Below are 20,287 nucleotides of genomic sequence, written 5' to 3'. Positions count from 1 at the left end.
ACTGTGGTGTTGGAGAAGACTCTTCAGAGTCCCTTGGACTGCAAGGAGATCCAACCAGTCCATTCTGAAGGAGATCAGCCCTGGGATTTCTTTGGAAGGAATGATGCTAAAGCTGAAACTCCAGTACTTTGGCCACCTCATGCAAAGAGTTGACTCATTGGAAAAGACTCTGACGCTGGGAGGGATTGGGGGCAGGAGGAGAAGGGGACGACAGAGGATGAGATGGCTGGATGGCATCACTGACTCGATGGACATGAGTCTCAGTGAACTCCAGGAGTTGGTGATGGACAGGGAGGCCTGGCATGCTGCAATTCATGGGGTCACAAAGTCGGACATGACTGAGCGACTGATCTGATCTGATTATAAGAATCTTATTAACAGTGATTGAGAAATAAAATAAAGTTAGCTACAACAAATGTCACTGGTGATGGTTTAGTCATTGAGTAATGTCCAATTCTTTGCAACCCCATGGACTGACCATGGGATCTTCCAGGCAAGAATGCTGGAGTGGGTTGCCATTTCCTTCTCCAGGAGAACTTCCTGACCCAGGGGTCAAACCCAGGTTTCTTGCATTGCAGGTGGATTCTTTACCAACTGAGTCACCAAGTGACCAAAAAGTCACCAGCTTTTTTCCTCAATAGTTTTCTAACTTTCTACAACAAATGTCGTTACTTTCTTTAAAAAAAAATATTTTAAAGTTTTGAGTATCTCAGGAGAGTGATAATAAATAAAAATCTAATATAATACTTTTCAGAAATTTTTAAATTATTGATTAATCTCAAATCTTCCTTGTAGTTTTAATTATCTTCATTAATTCACTGAACAAATACATGTGCCAAGCACTGTTCTAGGAGCCAGAAATGAAATGCTGAATAAGAAACATACTGATGACTTGATTTTTCACAAAGCTTATATGATACACTATGAGGAAAAGACATTGCAAGACAGCAAGAGAGACACAGATATAAAGAACAGACTTTTGGACTCTGTGGGAGAAGGCGAGGGTGGGATGATTTGAGAGAACAGCATTGAATACATGTATATTATCATACGTGAAATAGATCACCAGTCCAGGTTTGATGCATGAGGCGGGGTCAGGGCTGGTGCACTGGGATGACCCTGAGGGATGGTACATTTATATATACATGGTAATATATATAGTCAAGAATAATTCATACATAAGTTTATAAGTAGCTGCAAATTCTTCATAGTATGGAAAGTTACACCAAATGAAAAATATGTCAAATGCATCATTTCATATTTTTAGAATACATAACAACAATAGTAATTTATATTGCTTACTCATCTGTCTATCTCCATAACTGATGGCTTCCGCCAGCGGGCTCCATCCCTGAGCATTTTTCACCTTTACTGGAGCATTGTGAGCCAAAAGTAAATGGGCACATTCTGAAACATAGAACGGTAATAATATTAAACATGATGCAATTTTCAGAATCTCTAAATTAAAAAATCACATAAAAATTCAAGGTATCAAGTTACTATAAACAGATCTATGAAATAAGCATTGTACTACAGAGAATTAAGTAATTTTTTTAATTCCTATGTATCTAACCATGTTATTTCAAATCCTTAGATTCAAGAATTATCTATTCTAGTACCTAAAAATATATTGGATCTCTCTGCAAACAAAATATTATGTTCCCTAATAATTGTTCCCAAGGATATTTTAAGAATGTTTCCATATTATAAAAAATTACTCAAGAAACTCAAAAGTAATTTACATAAAAACTTCTACTAACTAATAAGAGCCAGAAGAGGACTATCTGCAAGGTCAGATGGAAAGTTCATTATTTATTTCAAAGGGGAAAAAAAGTACTTGCAAAAAGAATCACTGACATTTCCATAAGCCCTTATTTTTCAAATTTTACAGCTTGTTTAATTCAGAAAATACCCAAAGGGGACAAAAACTTGTTTATGATTATAAGAACAAATCTGGACAGTTTTTCTAGTAATCAAAAAAAGTAATAAAAAGGTAATAAAATAATCAAAAAAGGTAACTTTAAAAAAAGGTATACTTGGCTCACCATCCAGCCCAGGCACAGCTGCCTGCTGAAACTTAAGAGAAACACTGAAGACTACCACAAGAGACAGGATAATTACATTTAAAAATCTATGATCAGGACAAAAGTTCCCAAAACACTGAATTTTGGGGGGGCTGGTCACACGGCATGCAGGATCTTAGTACCCCAACAGGATCAAACCTGCACCCCCTGCAATGGAAGCATGACATTCTAACCACTGGACCACCAGGGAATTCTCAACACTGTGTATTTTAGGATGCACTGAGGGATCTCAGCCTCTTGGATCTTAGCTGGTAAGTTCACGGGTGGTGGTTTTAAATCATCACTCTCAACATTTTTAGTTATTCATGGGAAAATTAATTTACATAGTACTTCATCAATGGATTTCATGGTTTCAACTGTTTTATCTATATAATACTTGCTGTTTCCAACTCAGTGGCTAGGGCATTTCCAACATTTAACATTGAGGATATGTGGTAATCTGAACCAAGTCTTACAATAAGAACTAACATAATATATGACAACATGAATAAAAGTTTTCTACAATACGAAAAAAAAGTCTAAGATATAGACCTTTGTATAGGTTGAGGACATTTTTCTTAAATTAAAAATAATAAGCATATTAACAGGCAGGAAAACATCTGAAACAAGGCTCATGGGAAATTTAAGATAGCTATCCAATTTAAATTCCCTAAATGAAATGATTCATTCATCCAATCAGTCTTTTGGCATGTATTTATCAAGTGCCTATTATATGCCATTTCTAAGTTCTAGGTCCTAGATATAAGCAGTGAAAAGAAAGATAATCAGAGAGCTCACATATTATATTAAAATATAATTAAGTAAAGGACATTATATTAAGTAAGCAAAACAAATACCGAAATTTCACAAAGGTGTTTAAGAAAGTCTGCTGCTAACTGCTACTGCTGCTAAGTCGCTTCAGTCGTGTCCGACTCTGTGCGACCCCATAGACGGCAGCCCACCAGGCTCCCCCGTCCCTGGGATTCTCCAGGCAAGAACACTGGAGTGGGTTGCCATTTTCTTCTCCAATGCATGAAAGTGAAAAGTGAAAGTGAAGTCGCTCAGTTGTGTCCGACTCTTAGCGACCCCATGGACTGCAGTCTACCAGGCTCCTCCGTCCATGGGATTTTCCAGGCAAGAGTATTGGAATGGGGCCAAGGTACTTCGCCTTCTCCAAGAAAGTCTGCTAGTAGTATATAAAAATATATGTACACTGAAATCTCCTTTAAGTATAAGGTTCTTCTCTATTTCAACTCAAATCCATAAGTGAAACTCTTCCTAGCCAACACGGCCTATATACCCACCAGAAATTCAGAAAAAATTAAGACTTCACTAGTGAAAAACAGGTTATTCAGAAGGTTAAGATGAGTGAAAGAAGTAAATACAAGTGTGTAAGTTATAGGGTAATTCAATCAACAAATGTTTGAATGCCCTGGGAATTTTTACTGTGTTTACAAATACGTATACAAATGAAAAGTGCCCTTCAACAATGAAGTCACTAAAGACACAGCACACCTCTAAAGGAGAAGATAAAAGAGAACAGAGTAGCACAGACTGAACGGTGATAGGATGTAAAATTGCTTTACAGAAGTAAACATAAGGCAGATGTTTTATCTTCCACTACCTATTTCAGTCTCATGCCTATGCAACCAAATACCAAAAATATTAAAAGGTCAACTAGGAAAAAGTAGAAAAAGAATATACAACTGAAAAAATATAAATGGAAAATTATATATTGATAGGTATATTAACGGCTTTACCTACTCTACGTGAAAAGGACTTAGGAAGAGCAAAAACTGATATTATTTGCAGATCATGAATAATCTAACCAAGTGTTTCCCAAAATATGTTCCACAGAACTATAGTTTCTCAAGATACTTGTAAGAAAGAGAAAATACCAAATAACTACAGGGAACAATGACTCTATAATAGAAGGCTCCAATTCAGAATGTCACAATGAATATTAGCACCTCAAAAGTGCTAAGAAGGTCCACAATAAAAAAAGAAAAAAACCTGCTTAATATGTATTAAGCCACTATTTTCCAAATCACTATTTTCCTCTAAAAATTATTTCCCATGAAACAAATGTTCTGTGAAACAATTTTGGATAGGCCGACACAATCCTATGATGAAACACAGCAAAACCTCCTCCACCAAAAAGTAGGACCTAGGACAGTAAATATGTTTAATTTCACATTCAAATTCTGATAAATATATATTTACTATTAAAGTGTTAAATTTAGAATAGCAATCAGACTTGGCATCAAATTAACTATGACTATCACAAAGACAGGAGAGAAGCAGGCTGCATGTTATCTAACTTTGATTTAAACCATTTTCTTTTCAAATGATTCACAGTGAAAAGAGAGCAATGCCAGTCACCATAATGATCAGGAATCCAGGCTGTGACATAAGATACTCCAAGTTCAAGTAAAAACTCTGCTACTTCTCCCTGGGAAAGTTGCTTAACATCTCAGAGCTAACTTTTTTCATCTGTAAAATGGGGACAATGATAGTATCTTCCTCACATGGTTGCTATGTTAAATGAGTAAACATGTATAATGCCCTGAAAAAGCATCTAGCACATTGTAAATGAACACATTTCAGTTATTTTCTAAAGTTCTGATCCAATGTTCTTCAAAAGAAGGCATAAGCTTTTTTCATTGGTCAAATTTAGCTAACTGTATCTTTCTTTTCGCCAAGGTGTAGAGATGACTATCATGGTCTGCCCTACCAATAGTCCTACTAAATATTCTTCCTCTGTATTCTTGATACCCTCTTCTACCCCAACTCTCTCCGAGTCAGTCTCACTAAAGCTAATTTTATATGAGTAACTACATATCCCAAAAACAATTCATGAGATTGCTAGTCACTCATCACTGTGACTTGGCTGAAGGTGAACTAGCCCAATCAAACTTTCTGTTCAGAAATTCAGGAACCTAAGAAATTGAACTATTAGGTGGAGAACACTGAAATCAGAAAGCCATTAAGATTCAGGAACTTAGAACACTTATTTTGGGTCATGGTCAATTTCAATAAACAGAGAAAAATCAATCAAGAAAAGATAATATTTTTATATATATATATATATAAATATATAAAGAACAGTAGATACACCATAAGAAACAGACAAGATGATTGATATAGATGGATATACGTACATATATGAAGGGAAGGAAGGTGGAAGGTTGGGGGTAGGCAGAGGGGAGGGAGGAAAGGAAGGGAAGAGAAAGAGAGGAAGGAAGTAAGGGGAGAGACGGGGAGGAAGGGGGAAATGATAGCTGATCTCCCAAACTGTCTTTTTTACTACTCATCCTGAGACATAGATAGTCCCCATAGCTTGAATTTAATATATAGCCTCTTAATGAATCTCTCTTTACTTAAAAGTTACTTGACTGAGTCTCTGTAAGGAGGGAAAAAACAGCATAACTAACTAAAATTTGAGTCCCCAGTTTTGTTGTTGCTGTTCAGTTGCTAAGTTATGTCTGACTCTTTGTAACCTCAAGGACTGCAGCATGCCAGGCTTCCCTGTCCTTCACTATCTTCTGGAGTTTGCTCAGATTCATGTCCACTGAGGCGGTGATGCTATCTAACCATCTTATCCTCTGCTGCCCTCTTTTCCTTTTGCATCAGGGTCTTTTTCAATGAGTCAGCTCTTCGCATCAGGTGGCCAATTTATGTAGTATTAAAATCTAAATTAAATATCTGACAAATCATGTTTCACGTAAGCACATAAACTTAAACTAGCAAAAGCATTTTGTTTTTCAACAAAGCAAGTTCTAGTAATATCTTTCAGACCAAACGTTTACAGCAACAGCTATTTTATAGTATATAACAATAACAGGTGTTCATGATATGGTTAGAACATCAGAAAGGTGTTAAAAAGTTATCTTGTTTAAAAATTCAACAGTACATGCTTTCCAAAGATTTTTATCAAACACATCCAAGATTTTAAAATCTAGCACTCAGAAAGGTGCCAATCAGCTACCTAGAATCCTCACTTTTCAAGATAACTGAGAATCCAGATAATTATGGCATCTGGGAATAGGCTTAAAAAGTAGATCTTTTGGGAATTCCTTGGTGGTCCAGTGGCTAAGACTCCATGCTCCCCCTGCAGAGGGCACAAATTCCATCCTGGTCAGGGATGGATCTCACAGGCTAAGATCTCACATGCTGCAACTAAGACACAGTGCAGCCAAATAAATAATTTTTTTTTTTTTTAAAAAGGAGATCTTTTAAATCATCTATGACCTGTTTTTCTGTTCTGAAGAATAAACAAGTACTAACTTTTTATTATCTATCAAAATAATTCTAGACTTATGAGTTTATAAAAAATAGTCCATATTAAAGAATCTTATAAAACTCTATGAATATTAAAAATATTATAATATTAATAAACTTAATATTTGGAAACAAGAGTCTCCTGATATTATACTTACTTGAAAAATAACCAAACAAGGGAAAAAGTTTCGAAAGGCATAAAGGTTACTATAAGATTTTCACTAACTCTTTGAAAAAAGTGCTATGAAAAATGAGAAAGTAGTTGTGTTTTTTAATATACTGAATCCTAGACTCAATTAGCAAATCAAATAATCAGGTGAATGTTTTAAAATTCAAAACATAAAACTCATCTTAAAATTTTAAAACTGACTATACATGAGTGAAGTCAGTTTAAAACTGATTCAGTTCAGTTCAGTCACTCAGTTGTGTCTGACTCTCTGCGACCCCATGGACTGCAACACTCCAGGCCCCCCTGTCCATCACCAACTCCTGGAGTTGATGCAAACTCATGTCCATTGAGTCAGTGATGCCATCCAACCACCTCATCCTGTCATCCCCTTCTCCTCCTGCCCTCAATCTTTCCCAGCATCAGGGTCGTTTCAAATGAGTCAGCTCTTCACATCAGGTGGCCAAAGTACTGGAGTTTCAGCTTCAGGATCAGTCCTTCCAATGAACACCCAGGACCGATCTCCTTTAGGACGGACTGGTTGGATCTCCTTGCAGTCCAAGGGACTCTCAAGAATCTTCTCCAACACCACAGTTCAAACGCATCAATTCTTTGGCACTCAGCTTTCTTCACAATCCAACTCTCACATCCATACATGACTATTGGAAAAACCATAGCTTTGACTAGACGGACCTTTGTTGGCAAAGTAATGTCTCTGCTTTTGAATATGCTGTCTAGGTTGGTCTTAACTTTCCTTCCAAAGAGTAAGTGTCTTTTAATTTCATGGCTGCTGTCACCATCTGCAGTAATAAAACTGATTATACATGACTGCTGCTGCTGCTGCTGCTAAGTCGCTTCAGTTGTGTCCAACTCTGTGTGACCCAATAGACATGACTATACAACAACAAAAAAAGGAAATACTTACTAACCTTTATTTCCTAACATCACAGCAAGATGTAAAGGAGTGTTTCCTAAAACAGAAACAAAAACAAATCAAATTAGTATAAAAACACTGGGAAAATTATTTTAAAATGGTTTCAGCTCCTTCAGAAAGTTCACTGACGAATTTTAAGCAAAAATAATGTGACTACAAAATGATCCACCTTATGTGGTAAAGTCAAGGTCAAAGGACGCAATGGTTTCTAAACACAGCATATCCTACTTGTCTTTCCCCCACCTCCCATGAAAAATACCCATTTTGCCTTTGGGACTTATCCTTCAAATAGATGTCAGATTCCTTTGCTGCTAATTTCTCTAATTTCTCTCTTTATCAACCTTTGTTCATTCAGCATACAGTTTAAATACCCACTACACACTCATCCTTGCTCATCTCAGTAAGATTCAATCCTGTCCTCAAGTTTTAAAAAATAAAAGAAAATGAAAACACTAACTGGAAAAAATATATTCACCCCTATGTTCACTGAAGCATTATTTACGATACCCATGATAGGGAAACAAACTAGGTGCCCATCGACAGACAAATGGATAAAATGTGTGTGTGTCTGTATGTATTACACATTCAATGGAATGTTATTTGGCCATTAAAAAAAGAATGAAATCTTGCCATCTGCAACAACACAGATGGACCATGAGGGCATTATGCTAAGTGAAATAAGTCAGATAGAGACAAATACCATACAGTCTCACCTATATGTGGAATTTTTTAAAATACATACATACATATATATATATATATAGACATACACACACACATACACAGAGAGAGAGACAGCGAGAACAAACTGGTGATTGCCAAAGGTGAAGAATAGGAGAGTAGGTGAAATGGGTGAAGAGAATTAAAAGGTACAAACTCAGTTAAAAAATTAAGTCCTGGGGATGTAATATATGGCATGGTTACTATTATACTGCATTTGAAAATTGTTAAATGTAGATCTTAAAAGCTATCATCACAAGAAAAAAAAATTCTGAACTATGTATGGTGATGCATATTAATCAGACTTCTTGTGGTAATCATTTCACTATATACAAACATGAAAACATTAGGTTATAGACCTGAAAGTAATAAAATGTTGTACATCAATTATACTTCAATTTAAAAAAAAAAAGTATATTGCAAAGGTAAACAATTTCCTCTGTCTCAATATGCTAAATCAAGGTGGGTCTATAGAAGACACATTTTCTGTTTTGCTAAAATCAGTACCTTGTTATTGTAAACATTTGTTTCTGATCAGCTCCAGAGAAAAAGAAATCTACATATACAAGTATCAATTTCCAATTTGATTGGTTAGAATAAGATCGTCTTCTACCTTTTCTAAATATTGAACTAATTTCATGTGTTGCATTCACATTCTATGAAAATCTCTATCAAAACCAAAAAGTAGTCACAAAAAGTAAACAAAACTAGTTGACAAACTGATGCCAGAAACAGCTCAACACTAAGCCAAAACCAAAGCCTTTACTTTGGACTTTCATTCTTAATTCCCATTTCAATCTCCTCTCTAAACTGGAATAATAATTTTAAAACAAAAACTTCACCATGTTGTAGTTTCACTTAAAAGGCTTGACCGTGGTCTACATTTTATCTTTAACGTGGCATAAAAGGTTCTTGAGATAAGTCCTTACCTTCCTTTCTTCTCCTAGTTTCTTTCTTACCCCATATTTCATCTGAATTGCATGCAATAAATTCTCCAGTAGCTGAGATTCTTGATATTTTACACACATTTTGTTAATTCTTCCTACATATTCCTTCCCATTGGCCTAGCAAGTTAATACTCACCTTCTAGGGCTTAGCTCAAACATCATCTATCCACTGAAGCCTTCTCTAGATAATCAGATGTTCCTCTGCACTGCTCCCACAGCCTTCTATACCTATCTCTTTATTGAAGAACTTTTCACACTAAACTGTACTTTTTATGTAGAAACATCTGTCTTCTTCATTAGACATTAACCTCAGTACAACTAGATACATATTTTATTCATTTATGTATATGAAATGCTTCCAATACACATATAACATTCAAAATACAGTCAATAAGCATTCGTGAATGAAGGCTTCAGAAAAAGCTCTGACTGATAGCAACAAACCCTAAAAATATCACTAAAATGCAATAGGCATTACCTTAGGCAAGTGTTGCACACTCAAATATTTCCAGAATTGGGTTATGTAACTGTAAAAGTTTTCATGTTATTTTTCTTACATGTTTATAAGAATATGTTTATAAAACCATTTAGCCCTTGAATTTCCTTAGAGTGAACATTTTTATTATGGATTAATAATGACAAGAGTACTGATGTTTCCTAATTCCTTTTTGCATACATTTTGACAATGTTTTTCTAGGATTCTGTCCATGTCATCTAAATTGTCGTCTATTGTCATATATTTTGTTTATAAATATCCTTCTACAATTTATAAATGACATTAAAATTTATGCAGATGCCCCACTTTTCATTCACATCTGTTATTTGTGTTTCTTATTTGATCAGTCTGAGGTTCATTACTTTTACGCATCTTTTTAAAGAACACAGTTTTGGCATGTTGCAACTTAACACCTGTTCTAAATAATTGTTGCCTTTATTATTTCTTTTCTTCTGTTATTTGGGTAAAACAGACTTAAGTTGGGAAATTAAGTAAATTATTCTTTTCCTAATTTCTTGAAATGAATTCTTAGATGCTTGGTTTTTCACCTTTTCCTAATATCTTTATCTTTTGATTACTAATCTCTAGTTTAATTGCAATTTGATCAGAAAACAGACTCAATATAATTTCAATCTGAAACATGTTGAAAGTTGCATTATGGTCAAGTTCAGTCAATTTTTGTAAATGTTTTCTGTATGTTTGAAAACAGCATGTAACCTGAGGATCTGGGGTGCAACATTTCAAATAAACATACTAGGTCCAGTTTGTGTTGTTCATACTTTTTGTATCCTTACTGGTTTTCTTGTCAGCTTATTGTTAAAAAAAGAAAGCTAAAATCTCCCACTATAACGGGAATTTCTATACTTCTTATATTTCTAGCAGTATTTGCTTGGTATATTTTCAGCCTATGTTATTAATTACAAATCAAATCCTTAAATACTTTCCCAGTAAAATGAATGATTTTTTCCTCTTGAAGCACCTCTCTTTATCTCAGGTATTTTCTGCTCTCAAATTACCACACAATTGCACTCATCTCACACACTAGTAAAGTAATGCTCAAAATTCTTCAAGCCAGGCTTCAGCAATAGGTGAACCGTGAACTTCCTGATGTTCAAGCTGGTTTTAGAAAAGGCAGACGAACGAGGGGTCAAATTGCCAACATCCGCTGGATCATGGAAAAAGCAAGAGAGTTCCAGAAAAGCATCTATTTCTGCTTTATTGACTATGCCAAAGCCTTTGACTGTGTGGATCACAATAAACTGTGGAAAATTCTGAAAGAGATGGGAATACCAGACCACCTGATCTGCCTCTTGAGAAATTTTTATGCAGGTCAGGAAGCAACAGTTAGAACTGGACATGGAACAACAGACCGGTTCCAAATAGGAAAAGGAGTTCATCAAGGCTGTATATTGTCACCCTGTTTATTTAACTTATATGCAGAGTACATCATGAAAAACGCTGGACTGGAAGAAACACAAGCTGGAATCAAGATTGCCAGGAGAAATATCAATAACCTCAAGACGCTTACTCCTTGGAAAGTTATGACCAACCTAGATAGCATATTCAAAAGCAGAGACATTACTTTGCCAACAAAGGTTCATCTAGTCAAGGCTATGGTTTTTCCAGTGGTCATGTATGGATGTGAGAGTTGGACTGTGAAGAAGGCTGAGCGCTGAGGAATTGATGCTTTTGAACTGTGGTGTTGGAGAAGACTCTTGAGAGTCCCCTGGACTGCAAGGAGATCCAACCAGTCCATTCTGAAGGAGATCAGCCCTGGGATTTCTTCAGGAAATCATGGAAAAAGCATGATTTTCCATGGAAGGAATGATGCTAAAGCTGAAACTCCAGTACTTTGGCCACCTCATGCAAAGAGTTGACTCATTGGAAAAGACTCTGATGCTGGGAGGGATTGGGGGCAAGAGGAGAAGGGGACGACAGAGGATGAGATGGCTGGATGGCATCACTGACTCAATGGACGTCTCAGTGAACTCCAGGAGTTGGTGATGGACAGGGAGGCCTGGCGTGCTGCGATTCATGGGGTCGCAAAGAGTCGTACACGACTGAGCGACTGATCTGATCTGATCTGATCTGATGATATTAATATTGGAGAAGGAAATGGGAACCAACCCTTGTATTCTTGCCTGGAGAATTCCATGGACAGAAGAGCCTGGGAGGCTATAGTCCATGGGGTGCAAGAGTCGGACACGACTTAGTGACTACAGTTGTGTTAACCACATGATGTTAACACAACTATACCAATTTTTGACTGGTATTTACATGGAATATATTGTTCACTCCTTTCACTTTCAATTTTTATATGCTGTATTTCAAATGTGTTTCCAATTGTATGCAGCTGGGTGTTTTTTCATACAGTAAGACAGTATTTATCATTTAACTGTTAGAGCATTTAATCCAGTCTCATATATTATACTTAATTATATTGAAGTGAAAGTTGATCAGTCGTGTCCGACTTTTTGCGACCCCACAAACTATACAATCCATGGAATTCTCCAGGCCAGAATACTGGAGTGGATAGCGGTTCCCTTCTCCAGGGCATCATCCCAACCCAGAGATGGAGCCCAGGTCTACCCACATGGCAGGTGGATTCTTTACCAGCTGAGCCACTAAGGATATTATTGGAGTTTAACTCTACCTTCCAGCATTGTGCTTTTCATTGTGCTTTCAATATTTGTCTTGCCAGTTCCACATTTCTTTTTCTCATCTTCCTACCATTTTCTAAATTGATTATTTTCATATTTCCATTTTGGTTTTCTGTCTGTAGATGGAAGGTATATATTTATTTTTACTATTTTTATAGTAGTTATCCTAGACATGCACTGTCTGATATGGTAGCTATATGTGGTTATTGAGTATTGGAAGTGTGGCTGGTCTGAACTGAGATGTGCCATAAGTGGGATGTTTAAGACTTTAGTATGAAAAACAAGAATGTAAAATATCTCGATAATGTTTTATATTGGTCATCACATTAAAATAATGTTTCGGATATTTTGGGTTAAATAAGATGTAGTATTAAAATTAATTTAACCTACTTCTATTTTATGAGGCTAATAGAAAATTTAGTTTTAAGAGAGGCTTGCACTGGCTTTCTATTAGATAGCACAGCTCTAAAGTTTACAATATGCATCCTTGATTTATCAAATTCTCATGGTAAATGGCACATTACCCTTGAGAGCAAGTCAATGACCTTAGAACACTAACTTCATTCCCTCCATCCAGACTTACATGCTGTTATCTAGTCTCATGAGTTTTTATTTGAATCTTACAGTCAATATTCATTTAGGATTTCTTACCACTTTTGTTACTCTTCATTCCTTTCTACTTCAGAATCACTTTTATTCTATCTGAAATACATCCTTCAGTATTTCTTTTAGTGGTGGTCTGATAAGTGAATTCTCTTAGGTTTTGTTTGCAAATGTTTATTCAACTTCAAAGGGTACTGTAAAGGGTATATAATTCTTGATTAGCTGTTATTTTCTTCAGTATTCTATGTGGTCTTATGGTTTTCTTTCTTGTTGAGAAGTCAGCTATAGGAATTTCTACTGTTCTTTCTAAAGTAATACGAATTTTCTGGCAGCACTTAAGTTTTTTTTCAGCCATCTCATTCCAATGTGCAATTCTTTTTTTTTATTCTGGGTTTTTCCAAGAGAACGCACTGGTCATAGCAAACACCCTCTTCCAACAACACAAGAGAAGACTCTCCACACGAACATCACCAGATGGTCAACACCGAAATCAGATTGATAATATTCTTTGCAGACAAAGATGGAGAAGCTCTATACAGTCAGCAAAAACAAGACCGGGAGCTGACTCTGACTCAGATCATGAACTCCTTATTGCCAAATTCAGACTTAAATTGAAGAAAGTAGGGAAAACCACTAGACCATTCAGGTATGACCTAAATCAAATTCCTTATGATTATACAGTGGAAGTGACAAATAGATTCAAGGGATTAGATCTGATAGATAGAGTGCCTGATGAACTATGGACGGAGGTTTGTGACACTGTACAGTAGGCAGTGATCAAGACCATCCTTAAGAAAAAGAAATGCAAAAGGCAAAATGGTTGTCTGAGGACGCCTTACAAATAGCTGAGAAAAGAAAAGATGAAAAAGGCAAAGGAGCAAAAGAAAGATAAACCCATTTGAATGCAGAGTTCCAAAGAAGAGCAAGGAGAGATAAGAAGCCTTCCTGAGTGATCAATGCAAAGAAAAAGGAAAACAATAGAATGGGAAAGACTAGAGATCTCTTCAAGAAAATCAGAGATACCAAGGGAACATGTCATGCAAAGATGGGCTCAATATAGGACAGAAATGGTATGGACCTAACAGAAGCAGAAGATATTAAGAGGTGGCAAGAATACATAGAAGAACCATACAAAAAAAGATCTTCGTGACTCAGATAACCACGATGGTGTGATCACTCACCTAGAGCCAGACATCCTGGAATGTGAAGTCAGGTGGGCTTGGAAAGCATCACTACAAACAAAGTTAGTGGAGATGATGAAATTCCAGTTGAGCTATTGCAAATCCTGAAAGATGATGATGTGAAAGTGCTGCATTCAATATGCCAGCAAATTGGGAAAACTCAGCAGTGGCCACAGGACTGGAAAAGGTCAGTTTTCATTCCAATCCCAAAGAAAGGCAATGCCAAAGAATGCTCAAACTACCGCACAATTGCACTCATCTCACACGCTAGTAAAGTAATGCTCAAAATTCTCCAAGCCAGGCTTCAACAGCACATGAACCATGAACTTCCAGATGTTCAAGATGGTTTTAGAAAAGGCAGAAGAAACAGAGATCAAATTGTCAACATCCGCTGGATCCTCGAAAAAACAAAGAGAGTTCCAGAAAAACATCTACTTCTGCTTTGTTGACTATACCAAAGCCTTTACTATGTAGATCACAACAAACTATGGAAAATTCTTCAAGAGATGGGAATACCAGACCACCTGACCTGCCTCCTGAGAAATCTGTACGCAGGTCAAGAAGCAACACTTAGAACTGGACGTGGAACAACAGACTGGTTCCAAATCAGGAAATGAGTACATCAAGGCTGCATACTGTCACCCTGCTTATTTAAATTATATGCAGAGTACATCATGCAAAATGCCAGGCTGGATGAAGCACAAGCTAGAATCAAGATTGCCGGGAGAAATATCAATAACCTCAGGTATCCAGATGACACTACCCTTATGGCAGAAAGTGAAGAAAAACTAAAGAGCCTCTTGTTGAAAGTGAAAGAGGAGAGTGAAAAAGTTGGCTTAAAATTCAACATTCAGAAAACTAAGATCATGACATCTGGTCCCATCACTTCATGGCAAGTAGATGAGGAAAAAATGGAAACAGTGACAGACTTTATTTTGGGGGGCTCCAAAATCACTGCAGATGGTGACTGCAGCCTTGAAATTAAAAGATGCTTGCTCCTTGGAAGAAAAGCTATGACCAACCTAGACAGCATGTTAAAAAGCAGAGACATCACTTTGCTAACAATGGTCTTTCTAGTCAAAGCTATGGTTTTTCCAGTCATCATGTATGGATGTGAGAGTTGGACTATTAAAAAAACTGAGGACTGAACAATTGGTGCTTTTGAACTGTGGTGTTGGAGAAGACTCTTTAGAGTCCCTTGGACTGCAAGGAGATCCAACTAGTCCATCCTAAAGAAATCAGTCCTGTATATTCATTGGAAGGACTGATGCTGAAGCTGACAACTCCAAGACTTTGGCCACCTAATGTGAAGAACTGACTCATTGAAAAAGACCCTGAGGCTGGGAAACACTGAAGGCCGGAGAAGGGGACAACAGCAGATGACATGGTTGGATGGCATCACCGCCTCTATGGACATGAGTTTGAGTAAGCTCCGAGAGCTGGTAATGGACAGGGAAGCCTGGGATGCTGCAGTCCATGGGGTCACAAAGAGTCAGGCACGACTCAGTGACTGAACCGAACTGAACTGGGCTTCTTAAATCTCTGAATTGATATCTTTCATCAATTTTTAAAAATTCTCAGCAATTGTCTTCTCAAATACTCCTTTTGCCCCATATCCTCTCTCTTCTCTCCTGGTGTTCAGTTAACATAAAACTGCTGTTACCTTTTTAGTTTTTAAAAAATTTCTTTCCCTTTTTCATTGTATTTTTCATTGTATTTCATTGTATTCTGATATATTTCCAAGATCATAAGTTCAGTCTTCTTCAGGATCTAAACCCATTTATTTAGTTTTCAACTCAGGATTATACATTTCCATTTGAGAATTTCTATTTAGTTCTTTTCCAGATATTTTAATTTTCATAGTTCCAAGTTCTCTAATAAATATTCAACCCTGTCTCTCATCCTCCAAGAAAATCATAAACATTGTCATTAAAAGTCTCTGTCCATACAATCTACTGTACATAAAACAGATAAACAAGGTCCTACTGTAAATAGCACAGAGAGCTATATTCAGTATCTTATAATAAACTATAATGGAAAAATCTGAAAAGGAATATGTATATGAATAACTGAAACACTTTGCAATACACCAGAAACTAACATAACATTATAAATCAACTGTACTTCTATTAAATAATAAAAAATAGTCCCTATCTAATAACAATTACAATAAATGAAGCTCTGATGATTGTTTCTCTTATTGCTTCTCTCTGGTTCTCATTCACATTGTCCAGTTTCCCTGTAATGCTGGTCATCTTTAATTATAAGCTGAATGTGATATTTAACCAACTCCTTATGCAAAAATCTTGAAGCCTAAGAAACAAATCCTTCAGAGACTTTCATTTGGTTCTGCCATATGGCTGGGGGTACTAGACTAACCCAGGGGCTGAAATTTTTTTCTGGCCCTCATGACTCAAAAGTATGATTCACTCTGTATCAGAGCTGATTGACCTGCAACTGACCCTTATTCCCAAGCGGCAGCTCTTCAAGTTTTCATCCCAAAGACCAGCATTTTTAAGAGATATCCCACACCTGGTAGGCCCTGAAAGTGAAAGTGTTAGTCACTCAGTTGTGTCCTACTCTTTGCAACCCCATGGACTGTAGCACTCCAGGCTACTCTGTCCATGTAATTCTCCAGGCAAGAACACTGGAGTGAACAGCAATTTCCTTTTCCAGGAGATCTTCCCCATCCAGGGATGGAACCTGGGTCTCCTGCAGTGCAGGCAGATTCTTTACCACCAAACCACCAGGGAAGCTCAATCTCCATCTTTTGTCCTCTTAGCTCACTGAGACTGTCAAAAATACCACTCAGCCTCTTAACCACTTCTTCAGGATTTACAAAAGCTACTGGGTTTTCATCTTCTGCCAGATCTTGGACCAGGGGTTCCTTCCTACCTCATTAGATCTTCAATGCCCTTAAAGTAGAATATTTTATTCTTTGTTTTTGTTCAGTCACCCCGTTGTGTCCTACTCTTTGTGACCCCATGGACTGCAACATGCCAGGCTTCCCTGTCCCTCAGCATCTCCCAGAGTTTGCTCAAGTTCATGTTCATTGCATTGGTGATGCCATCCAGACATCTCATCCTCTGACACCCTCTTCTCCTGCCCTCAATCTTTCCCAGCATCACGAACTTTTCCAAAGGGTCATCTGTTCGCATCAGATGACCAAAACACTGGAGCTTCAGCATCAGTCCTTCCAGTGAATATTCAGGGTTGACCTCCCTTAAGGTTGACTAGTTTGATCTCCTTGCTGTCCAAGGGACTTTCAGGAGTCTTCTCCAGCACCAGATTTCAATGGCATCAATTCTTTGGCATTCTCTGCCTTCTTTACGGTACAGCTCTCACAACCATACGTGACCACCAAGAAGACCATAACCTTGACTATACAGACCTTTGTCAGCAGAGTAATGTCTCTGCTTTTCAACACACTGTCTAGGTTTGTCACCGCTTTCCTGCCAAGAAGCAATCGTCTTCTGAGTTCATGACTGCAGTCACCATCCACAGTGATTTAGGAGCCCAAGAAGAGGAAATCTGTTACTACTTCCACCTTCTCCCCTTCCATTTGCTATGCAGTAATGGGTCTGAATGCCACGATCTTATTTTTTTTTTAATATTTAGTTAAAGCCAGCTCTTTCACTCTCCTTCATCCTCATCAAGAGGCTCTTTAATTCCTCTTTGCTTTCTGCCATTAGAGTGGTATCATTCACACATGAGATTGTTGATGTTTCTCCCACCTATCTTGATTCCAGCTTTTAACTCGTGTAGCCCAGCATTTCTCATGATGTGCTCAGCATATAGGTTAAACAAACAAGGTGACAGCAAACAGCCCTGTCACACTCCTTTCTAGATCTTAAACCAATCAGTTGTTTCATACAGCGTTCTAACTGTTGCTTCTTGACCTGCACACGGGTTTCTCAGGGGACAGATAAGATGGTCTAGTATTCTCATCTCTCTAAGAGCTTTCCAGTTTGTCATGATCCACAGTCAAAGGCTTTAACGTAGTCAAAGAAACAAAGATTCTGAAATTCCCTTGCTTTCTCTATAATCCAGCAAATGTTGCCAGTTTGACCTCTAGTTCCTCTTCCTTTTCTAAACCCAGCCTGGACATCTGGAAGTTCTTGGTTCACGTAATGCTGAAGCTTAGCATGCAATATTTTAAGCATGACCTTACTACCATGGAAGATTAAGTGCATCTGTCCAATGGTTAGCACATTCGTTGATACTACCATCTTGGGAGCTGGGATGAGGATTGACCATTTCCAGTCCTATGGCCACTGCTGGGTCTTCCAGATTTGCTGACATAATGAATGCAAAACTTTGATGGCATCGTCCTTTAGGGATCTGAATAGTTCTGCTGGAATTTTATTCTCATTTGCTTCTAAAGAAGACTGGTCCTAATTATCTAGTCATCATTACTAGAGGCAGAAGTCCTACTTTGATTTTATTTGTTAACTTTTCTCTATCTTCGTTAATACTTTGCTATTTTTTTATACTTTTTTGATGAGTGTATAAAGATGCAATAACTTTATGAGTACTAATGATCATACCTTCTATCAAAATATAATTACTCTCTTAGCATTTTTAAATCACTTTACCTCAAATTCAACTTTATCAGCAATTGACAGTCATAGCTTTCTTTTCTTTACCACCAACACAACAATAAAACTTACAATTTTCACTATTCTCCAAGGATATATGAAAGTTCTTTTCTTCGCTTTAGTTACGAGATGTCATAGTTACTATTTCTGGAATTTCTTCACTACTGTTTTCTCTTAGTAACAAATGCTGTACCTTAAAAACACAAACCAGGGAAGACACATGACTCAAACCCATCTAGTCTGATACCCAATTAGAAAACTGCTAAGTTTCAGGTGTATAACATAGTGATTCACAATTTTAAAGGTTATATTCCATTTATAAAGTATAGGCTATATTGTCTGTATTATACTCCTTATAGCTTATTTATTTTGCACATAGTGGTCTGTATCTCTTATTCTGCTATCCTCCTCTTGTCTCCTTTTGCTTCTCCCCACTGATAACCATTAGCTTGTTCTCTATATCTGCGACTGTTTGTTTTTTGTTATATTCACTGGTCTATTTTACTTTTTAGAACCCACATATAAGTAATATTATACAGTATTTGTCTCTGACTTATTTCACTTCAAGTTCATCCATGTTGCTACATAAAACAAAATTTCATGGCTGAGTAATATTCCGTTATATATAAATCACATCTTCATCCATTCATATTTGATGGACACTTAGGTTGCTTCCATATTTTGGCAAATGTAAAGAATGCTGCTATGAACACTGGGGATGCATGTATCTTTTCAAATAAGTGTTTTCAGTTTCATTCAGATAAGTACTCGAGTAAAACTTCTGGTTCTATTTTTAGTTTTTTGAGAAACTGCCTTACTGTTTTCCATAGCAGCCGCACCAATTTGCATTCCTTACAACAGTGTAGGTTCCGTTTTCTCCATATCCTTGTGAGTATGTTATTCATGTTTTTTTTAATTAATTTTTATTAGAGTACATTTGATTTACTATTTGTGTTATTTTTGGTGACAGCCATTCTGACAAGTGCGAGCTGATTTTGATTTTAATTTGCATTTCTCTGATAATTAACGTGCCTCTTAGCAATTTGTATGTCTTCTTTGGAAAACTGTTTATGCAGACCTTCTGCACACTTTTTAAATAGTTTTGTTTTGTTTTTTTTTTTTTGATGTTGAGCTGTATGAGCTGTTTATGTATTTTGGATATTAACCCCTTGTTGGTCAGATCATGTGCAAATATTTTCTCCCATTCCATAGGTAGTCTTCTCATTTTGTCAATAGTTTCTTTCACTATGCAAATGCTTTCTGGTTTAACTAGGTCCCATTTGTTTATTTTTATTTCCTTTGCTTAGGCAACAGATCAAAAAAAATATTGGTACTATTTACATCAAAGAGTGTTTTGTCTATGTTTTCTTCTAGGAAGTACTGGTCTTACATTTAGGTCTTTAATTCATTTTGAGCTTAGTTTAATAAATATATGGTGTTAGAAACTGTTCTAATCTCATTCTTTGACATGTAAGCTGTCCAGTTTCCCCAGCATCACTAATTAAAGAGAATGTCTTTTCTCCATTGTGTATTCTTGCCTCATCTGTCATAGACTAATTGACCAACATGCATGGGTTTATTTCTGAGCCTTCTGTTCTGTTCCATTTATCTAAATATCTCTTTTTGTGCCAATACCAT

General features: G+C 36.7%; 1 protein-coding gene across 1 annotated transcript in view; it reads right to left on the bottom strand.

The window, feature by feature from the left end:
* Positions 1-20,287, bottom strand: part of ANKRD13C (ankyrin repeat domain 13C) — a 94,037-nt gene that overhangs the window by 52,742 nt on the left and 21,008 nt on the right. The window contains exons 2-3 of the mRNA XM_010848757.1: positions 7,440-7,481; positions 1,303-1,407 (exon numbers count right to left, since the gene is read on the bottom strand). Of these exons, the coding sequence (XP_010847059.1) occupies positions 1,303-1,407; positions 7,440-7,481 (147 nt within the window). The remainder of the gene's footprint in view (positions 1-1,302; positions 1,408-7,439; positions 7,482-20,287) is intronic.

This window comes from Bison bison, unplaced genomic scaffold (assembly GCF_000754665.1).
Source record: "Bison bison bison isolate TAMUID 2011002044 unplaced genomic scaffold, Bison_UMD1.0 scf7180017864271, whole genome shotgun sequence".
NCBI lineage: Eukaryota > Metazoa > Chordata > Mammalia > Artiodactyla > Bovidae > Bison > Bison bison.
The sequence above is the reverse complement of the archived record's forward strand: the minus strand, read 5'-3'. Positions and strand labels throughout refer to the sequence as shown.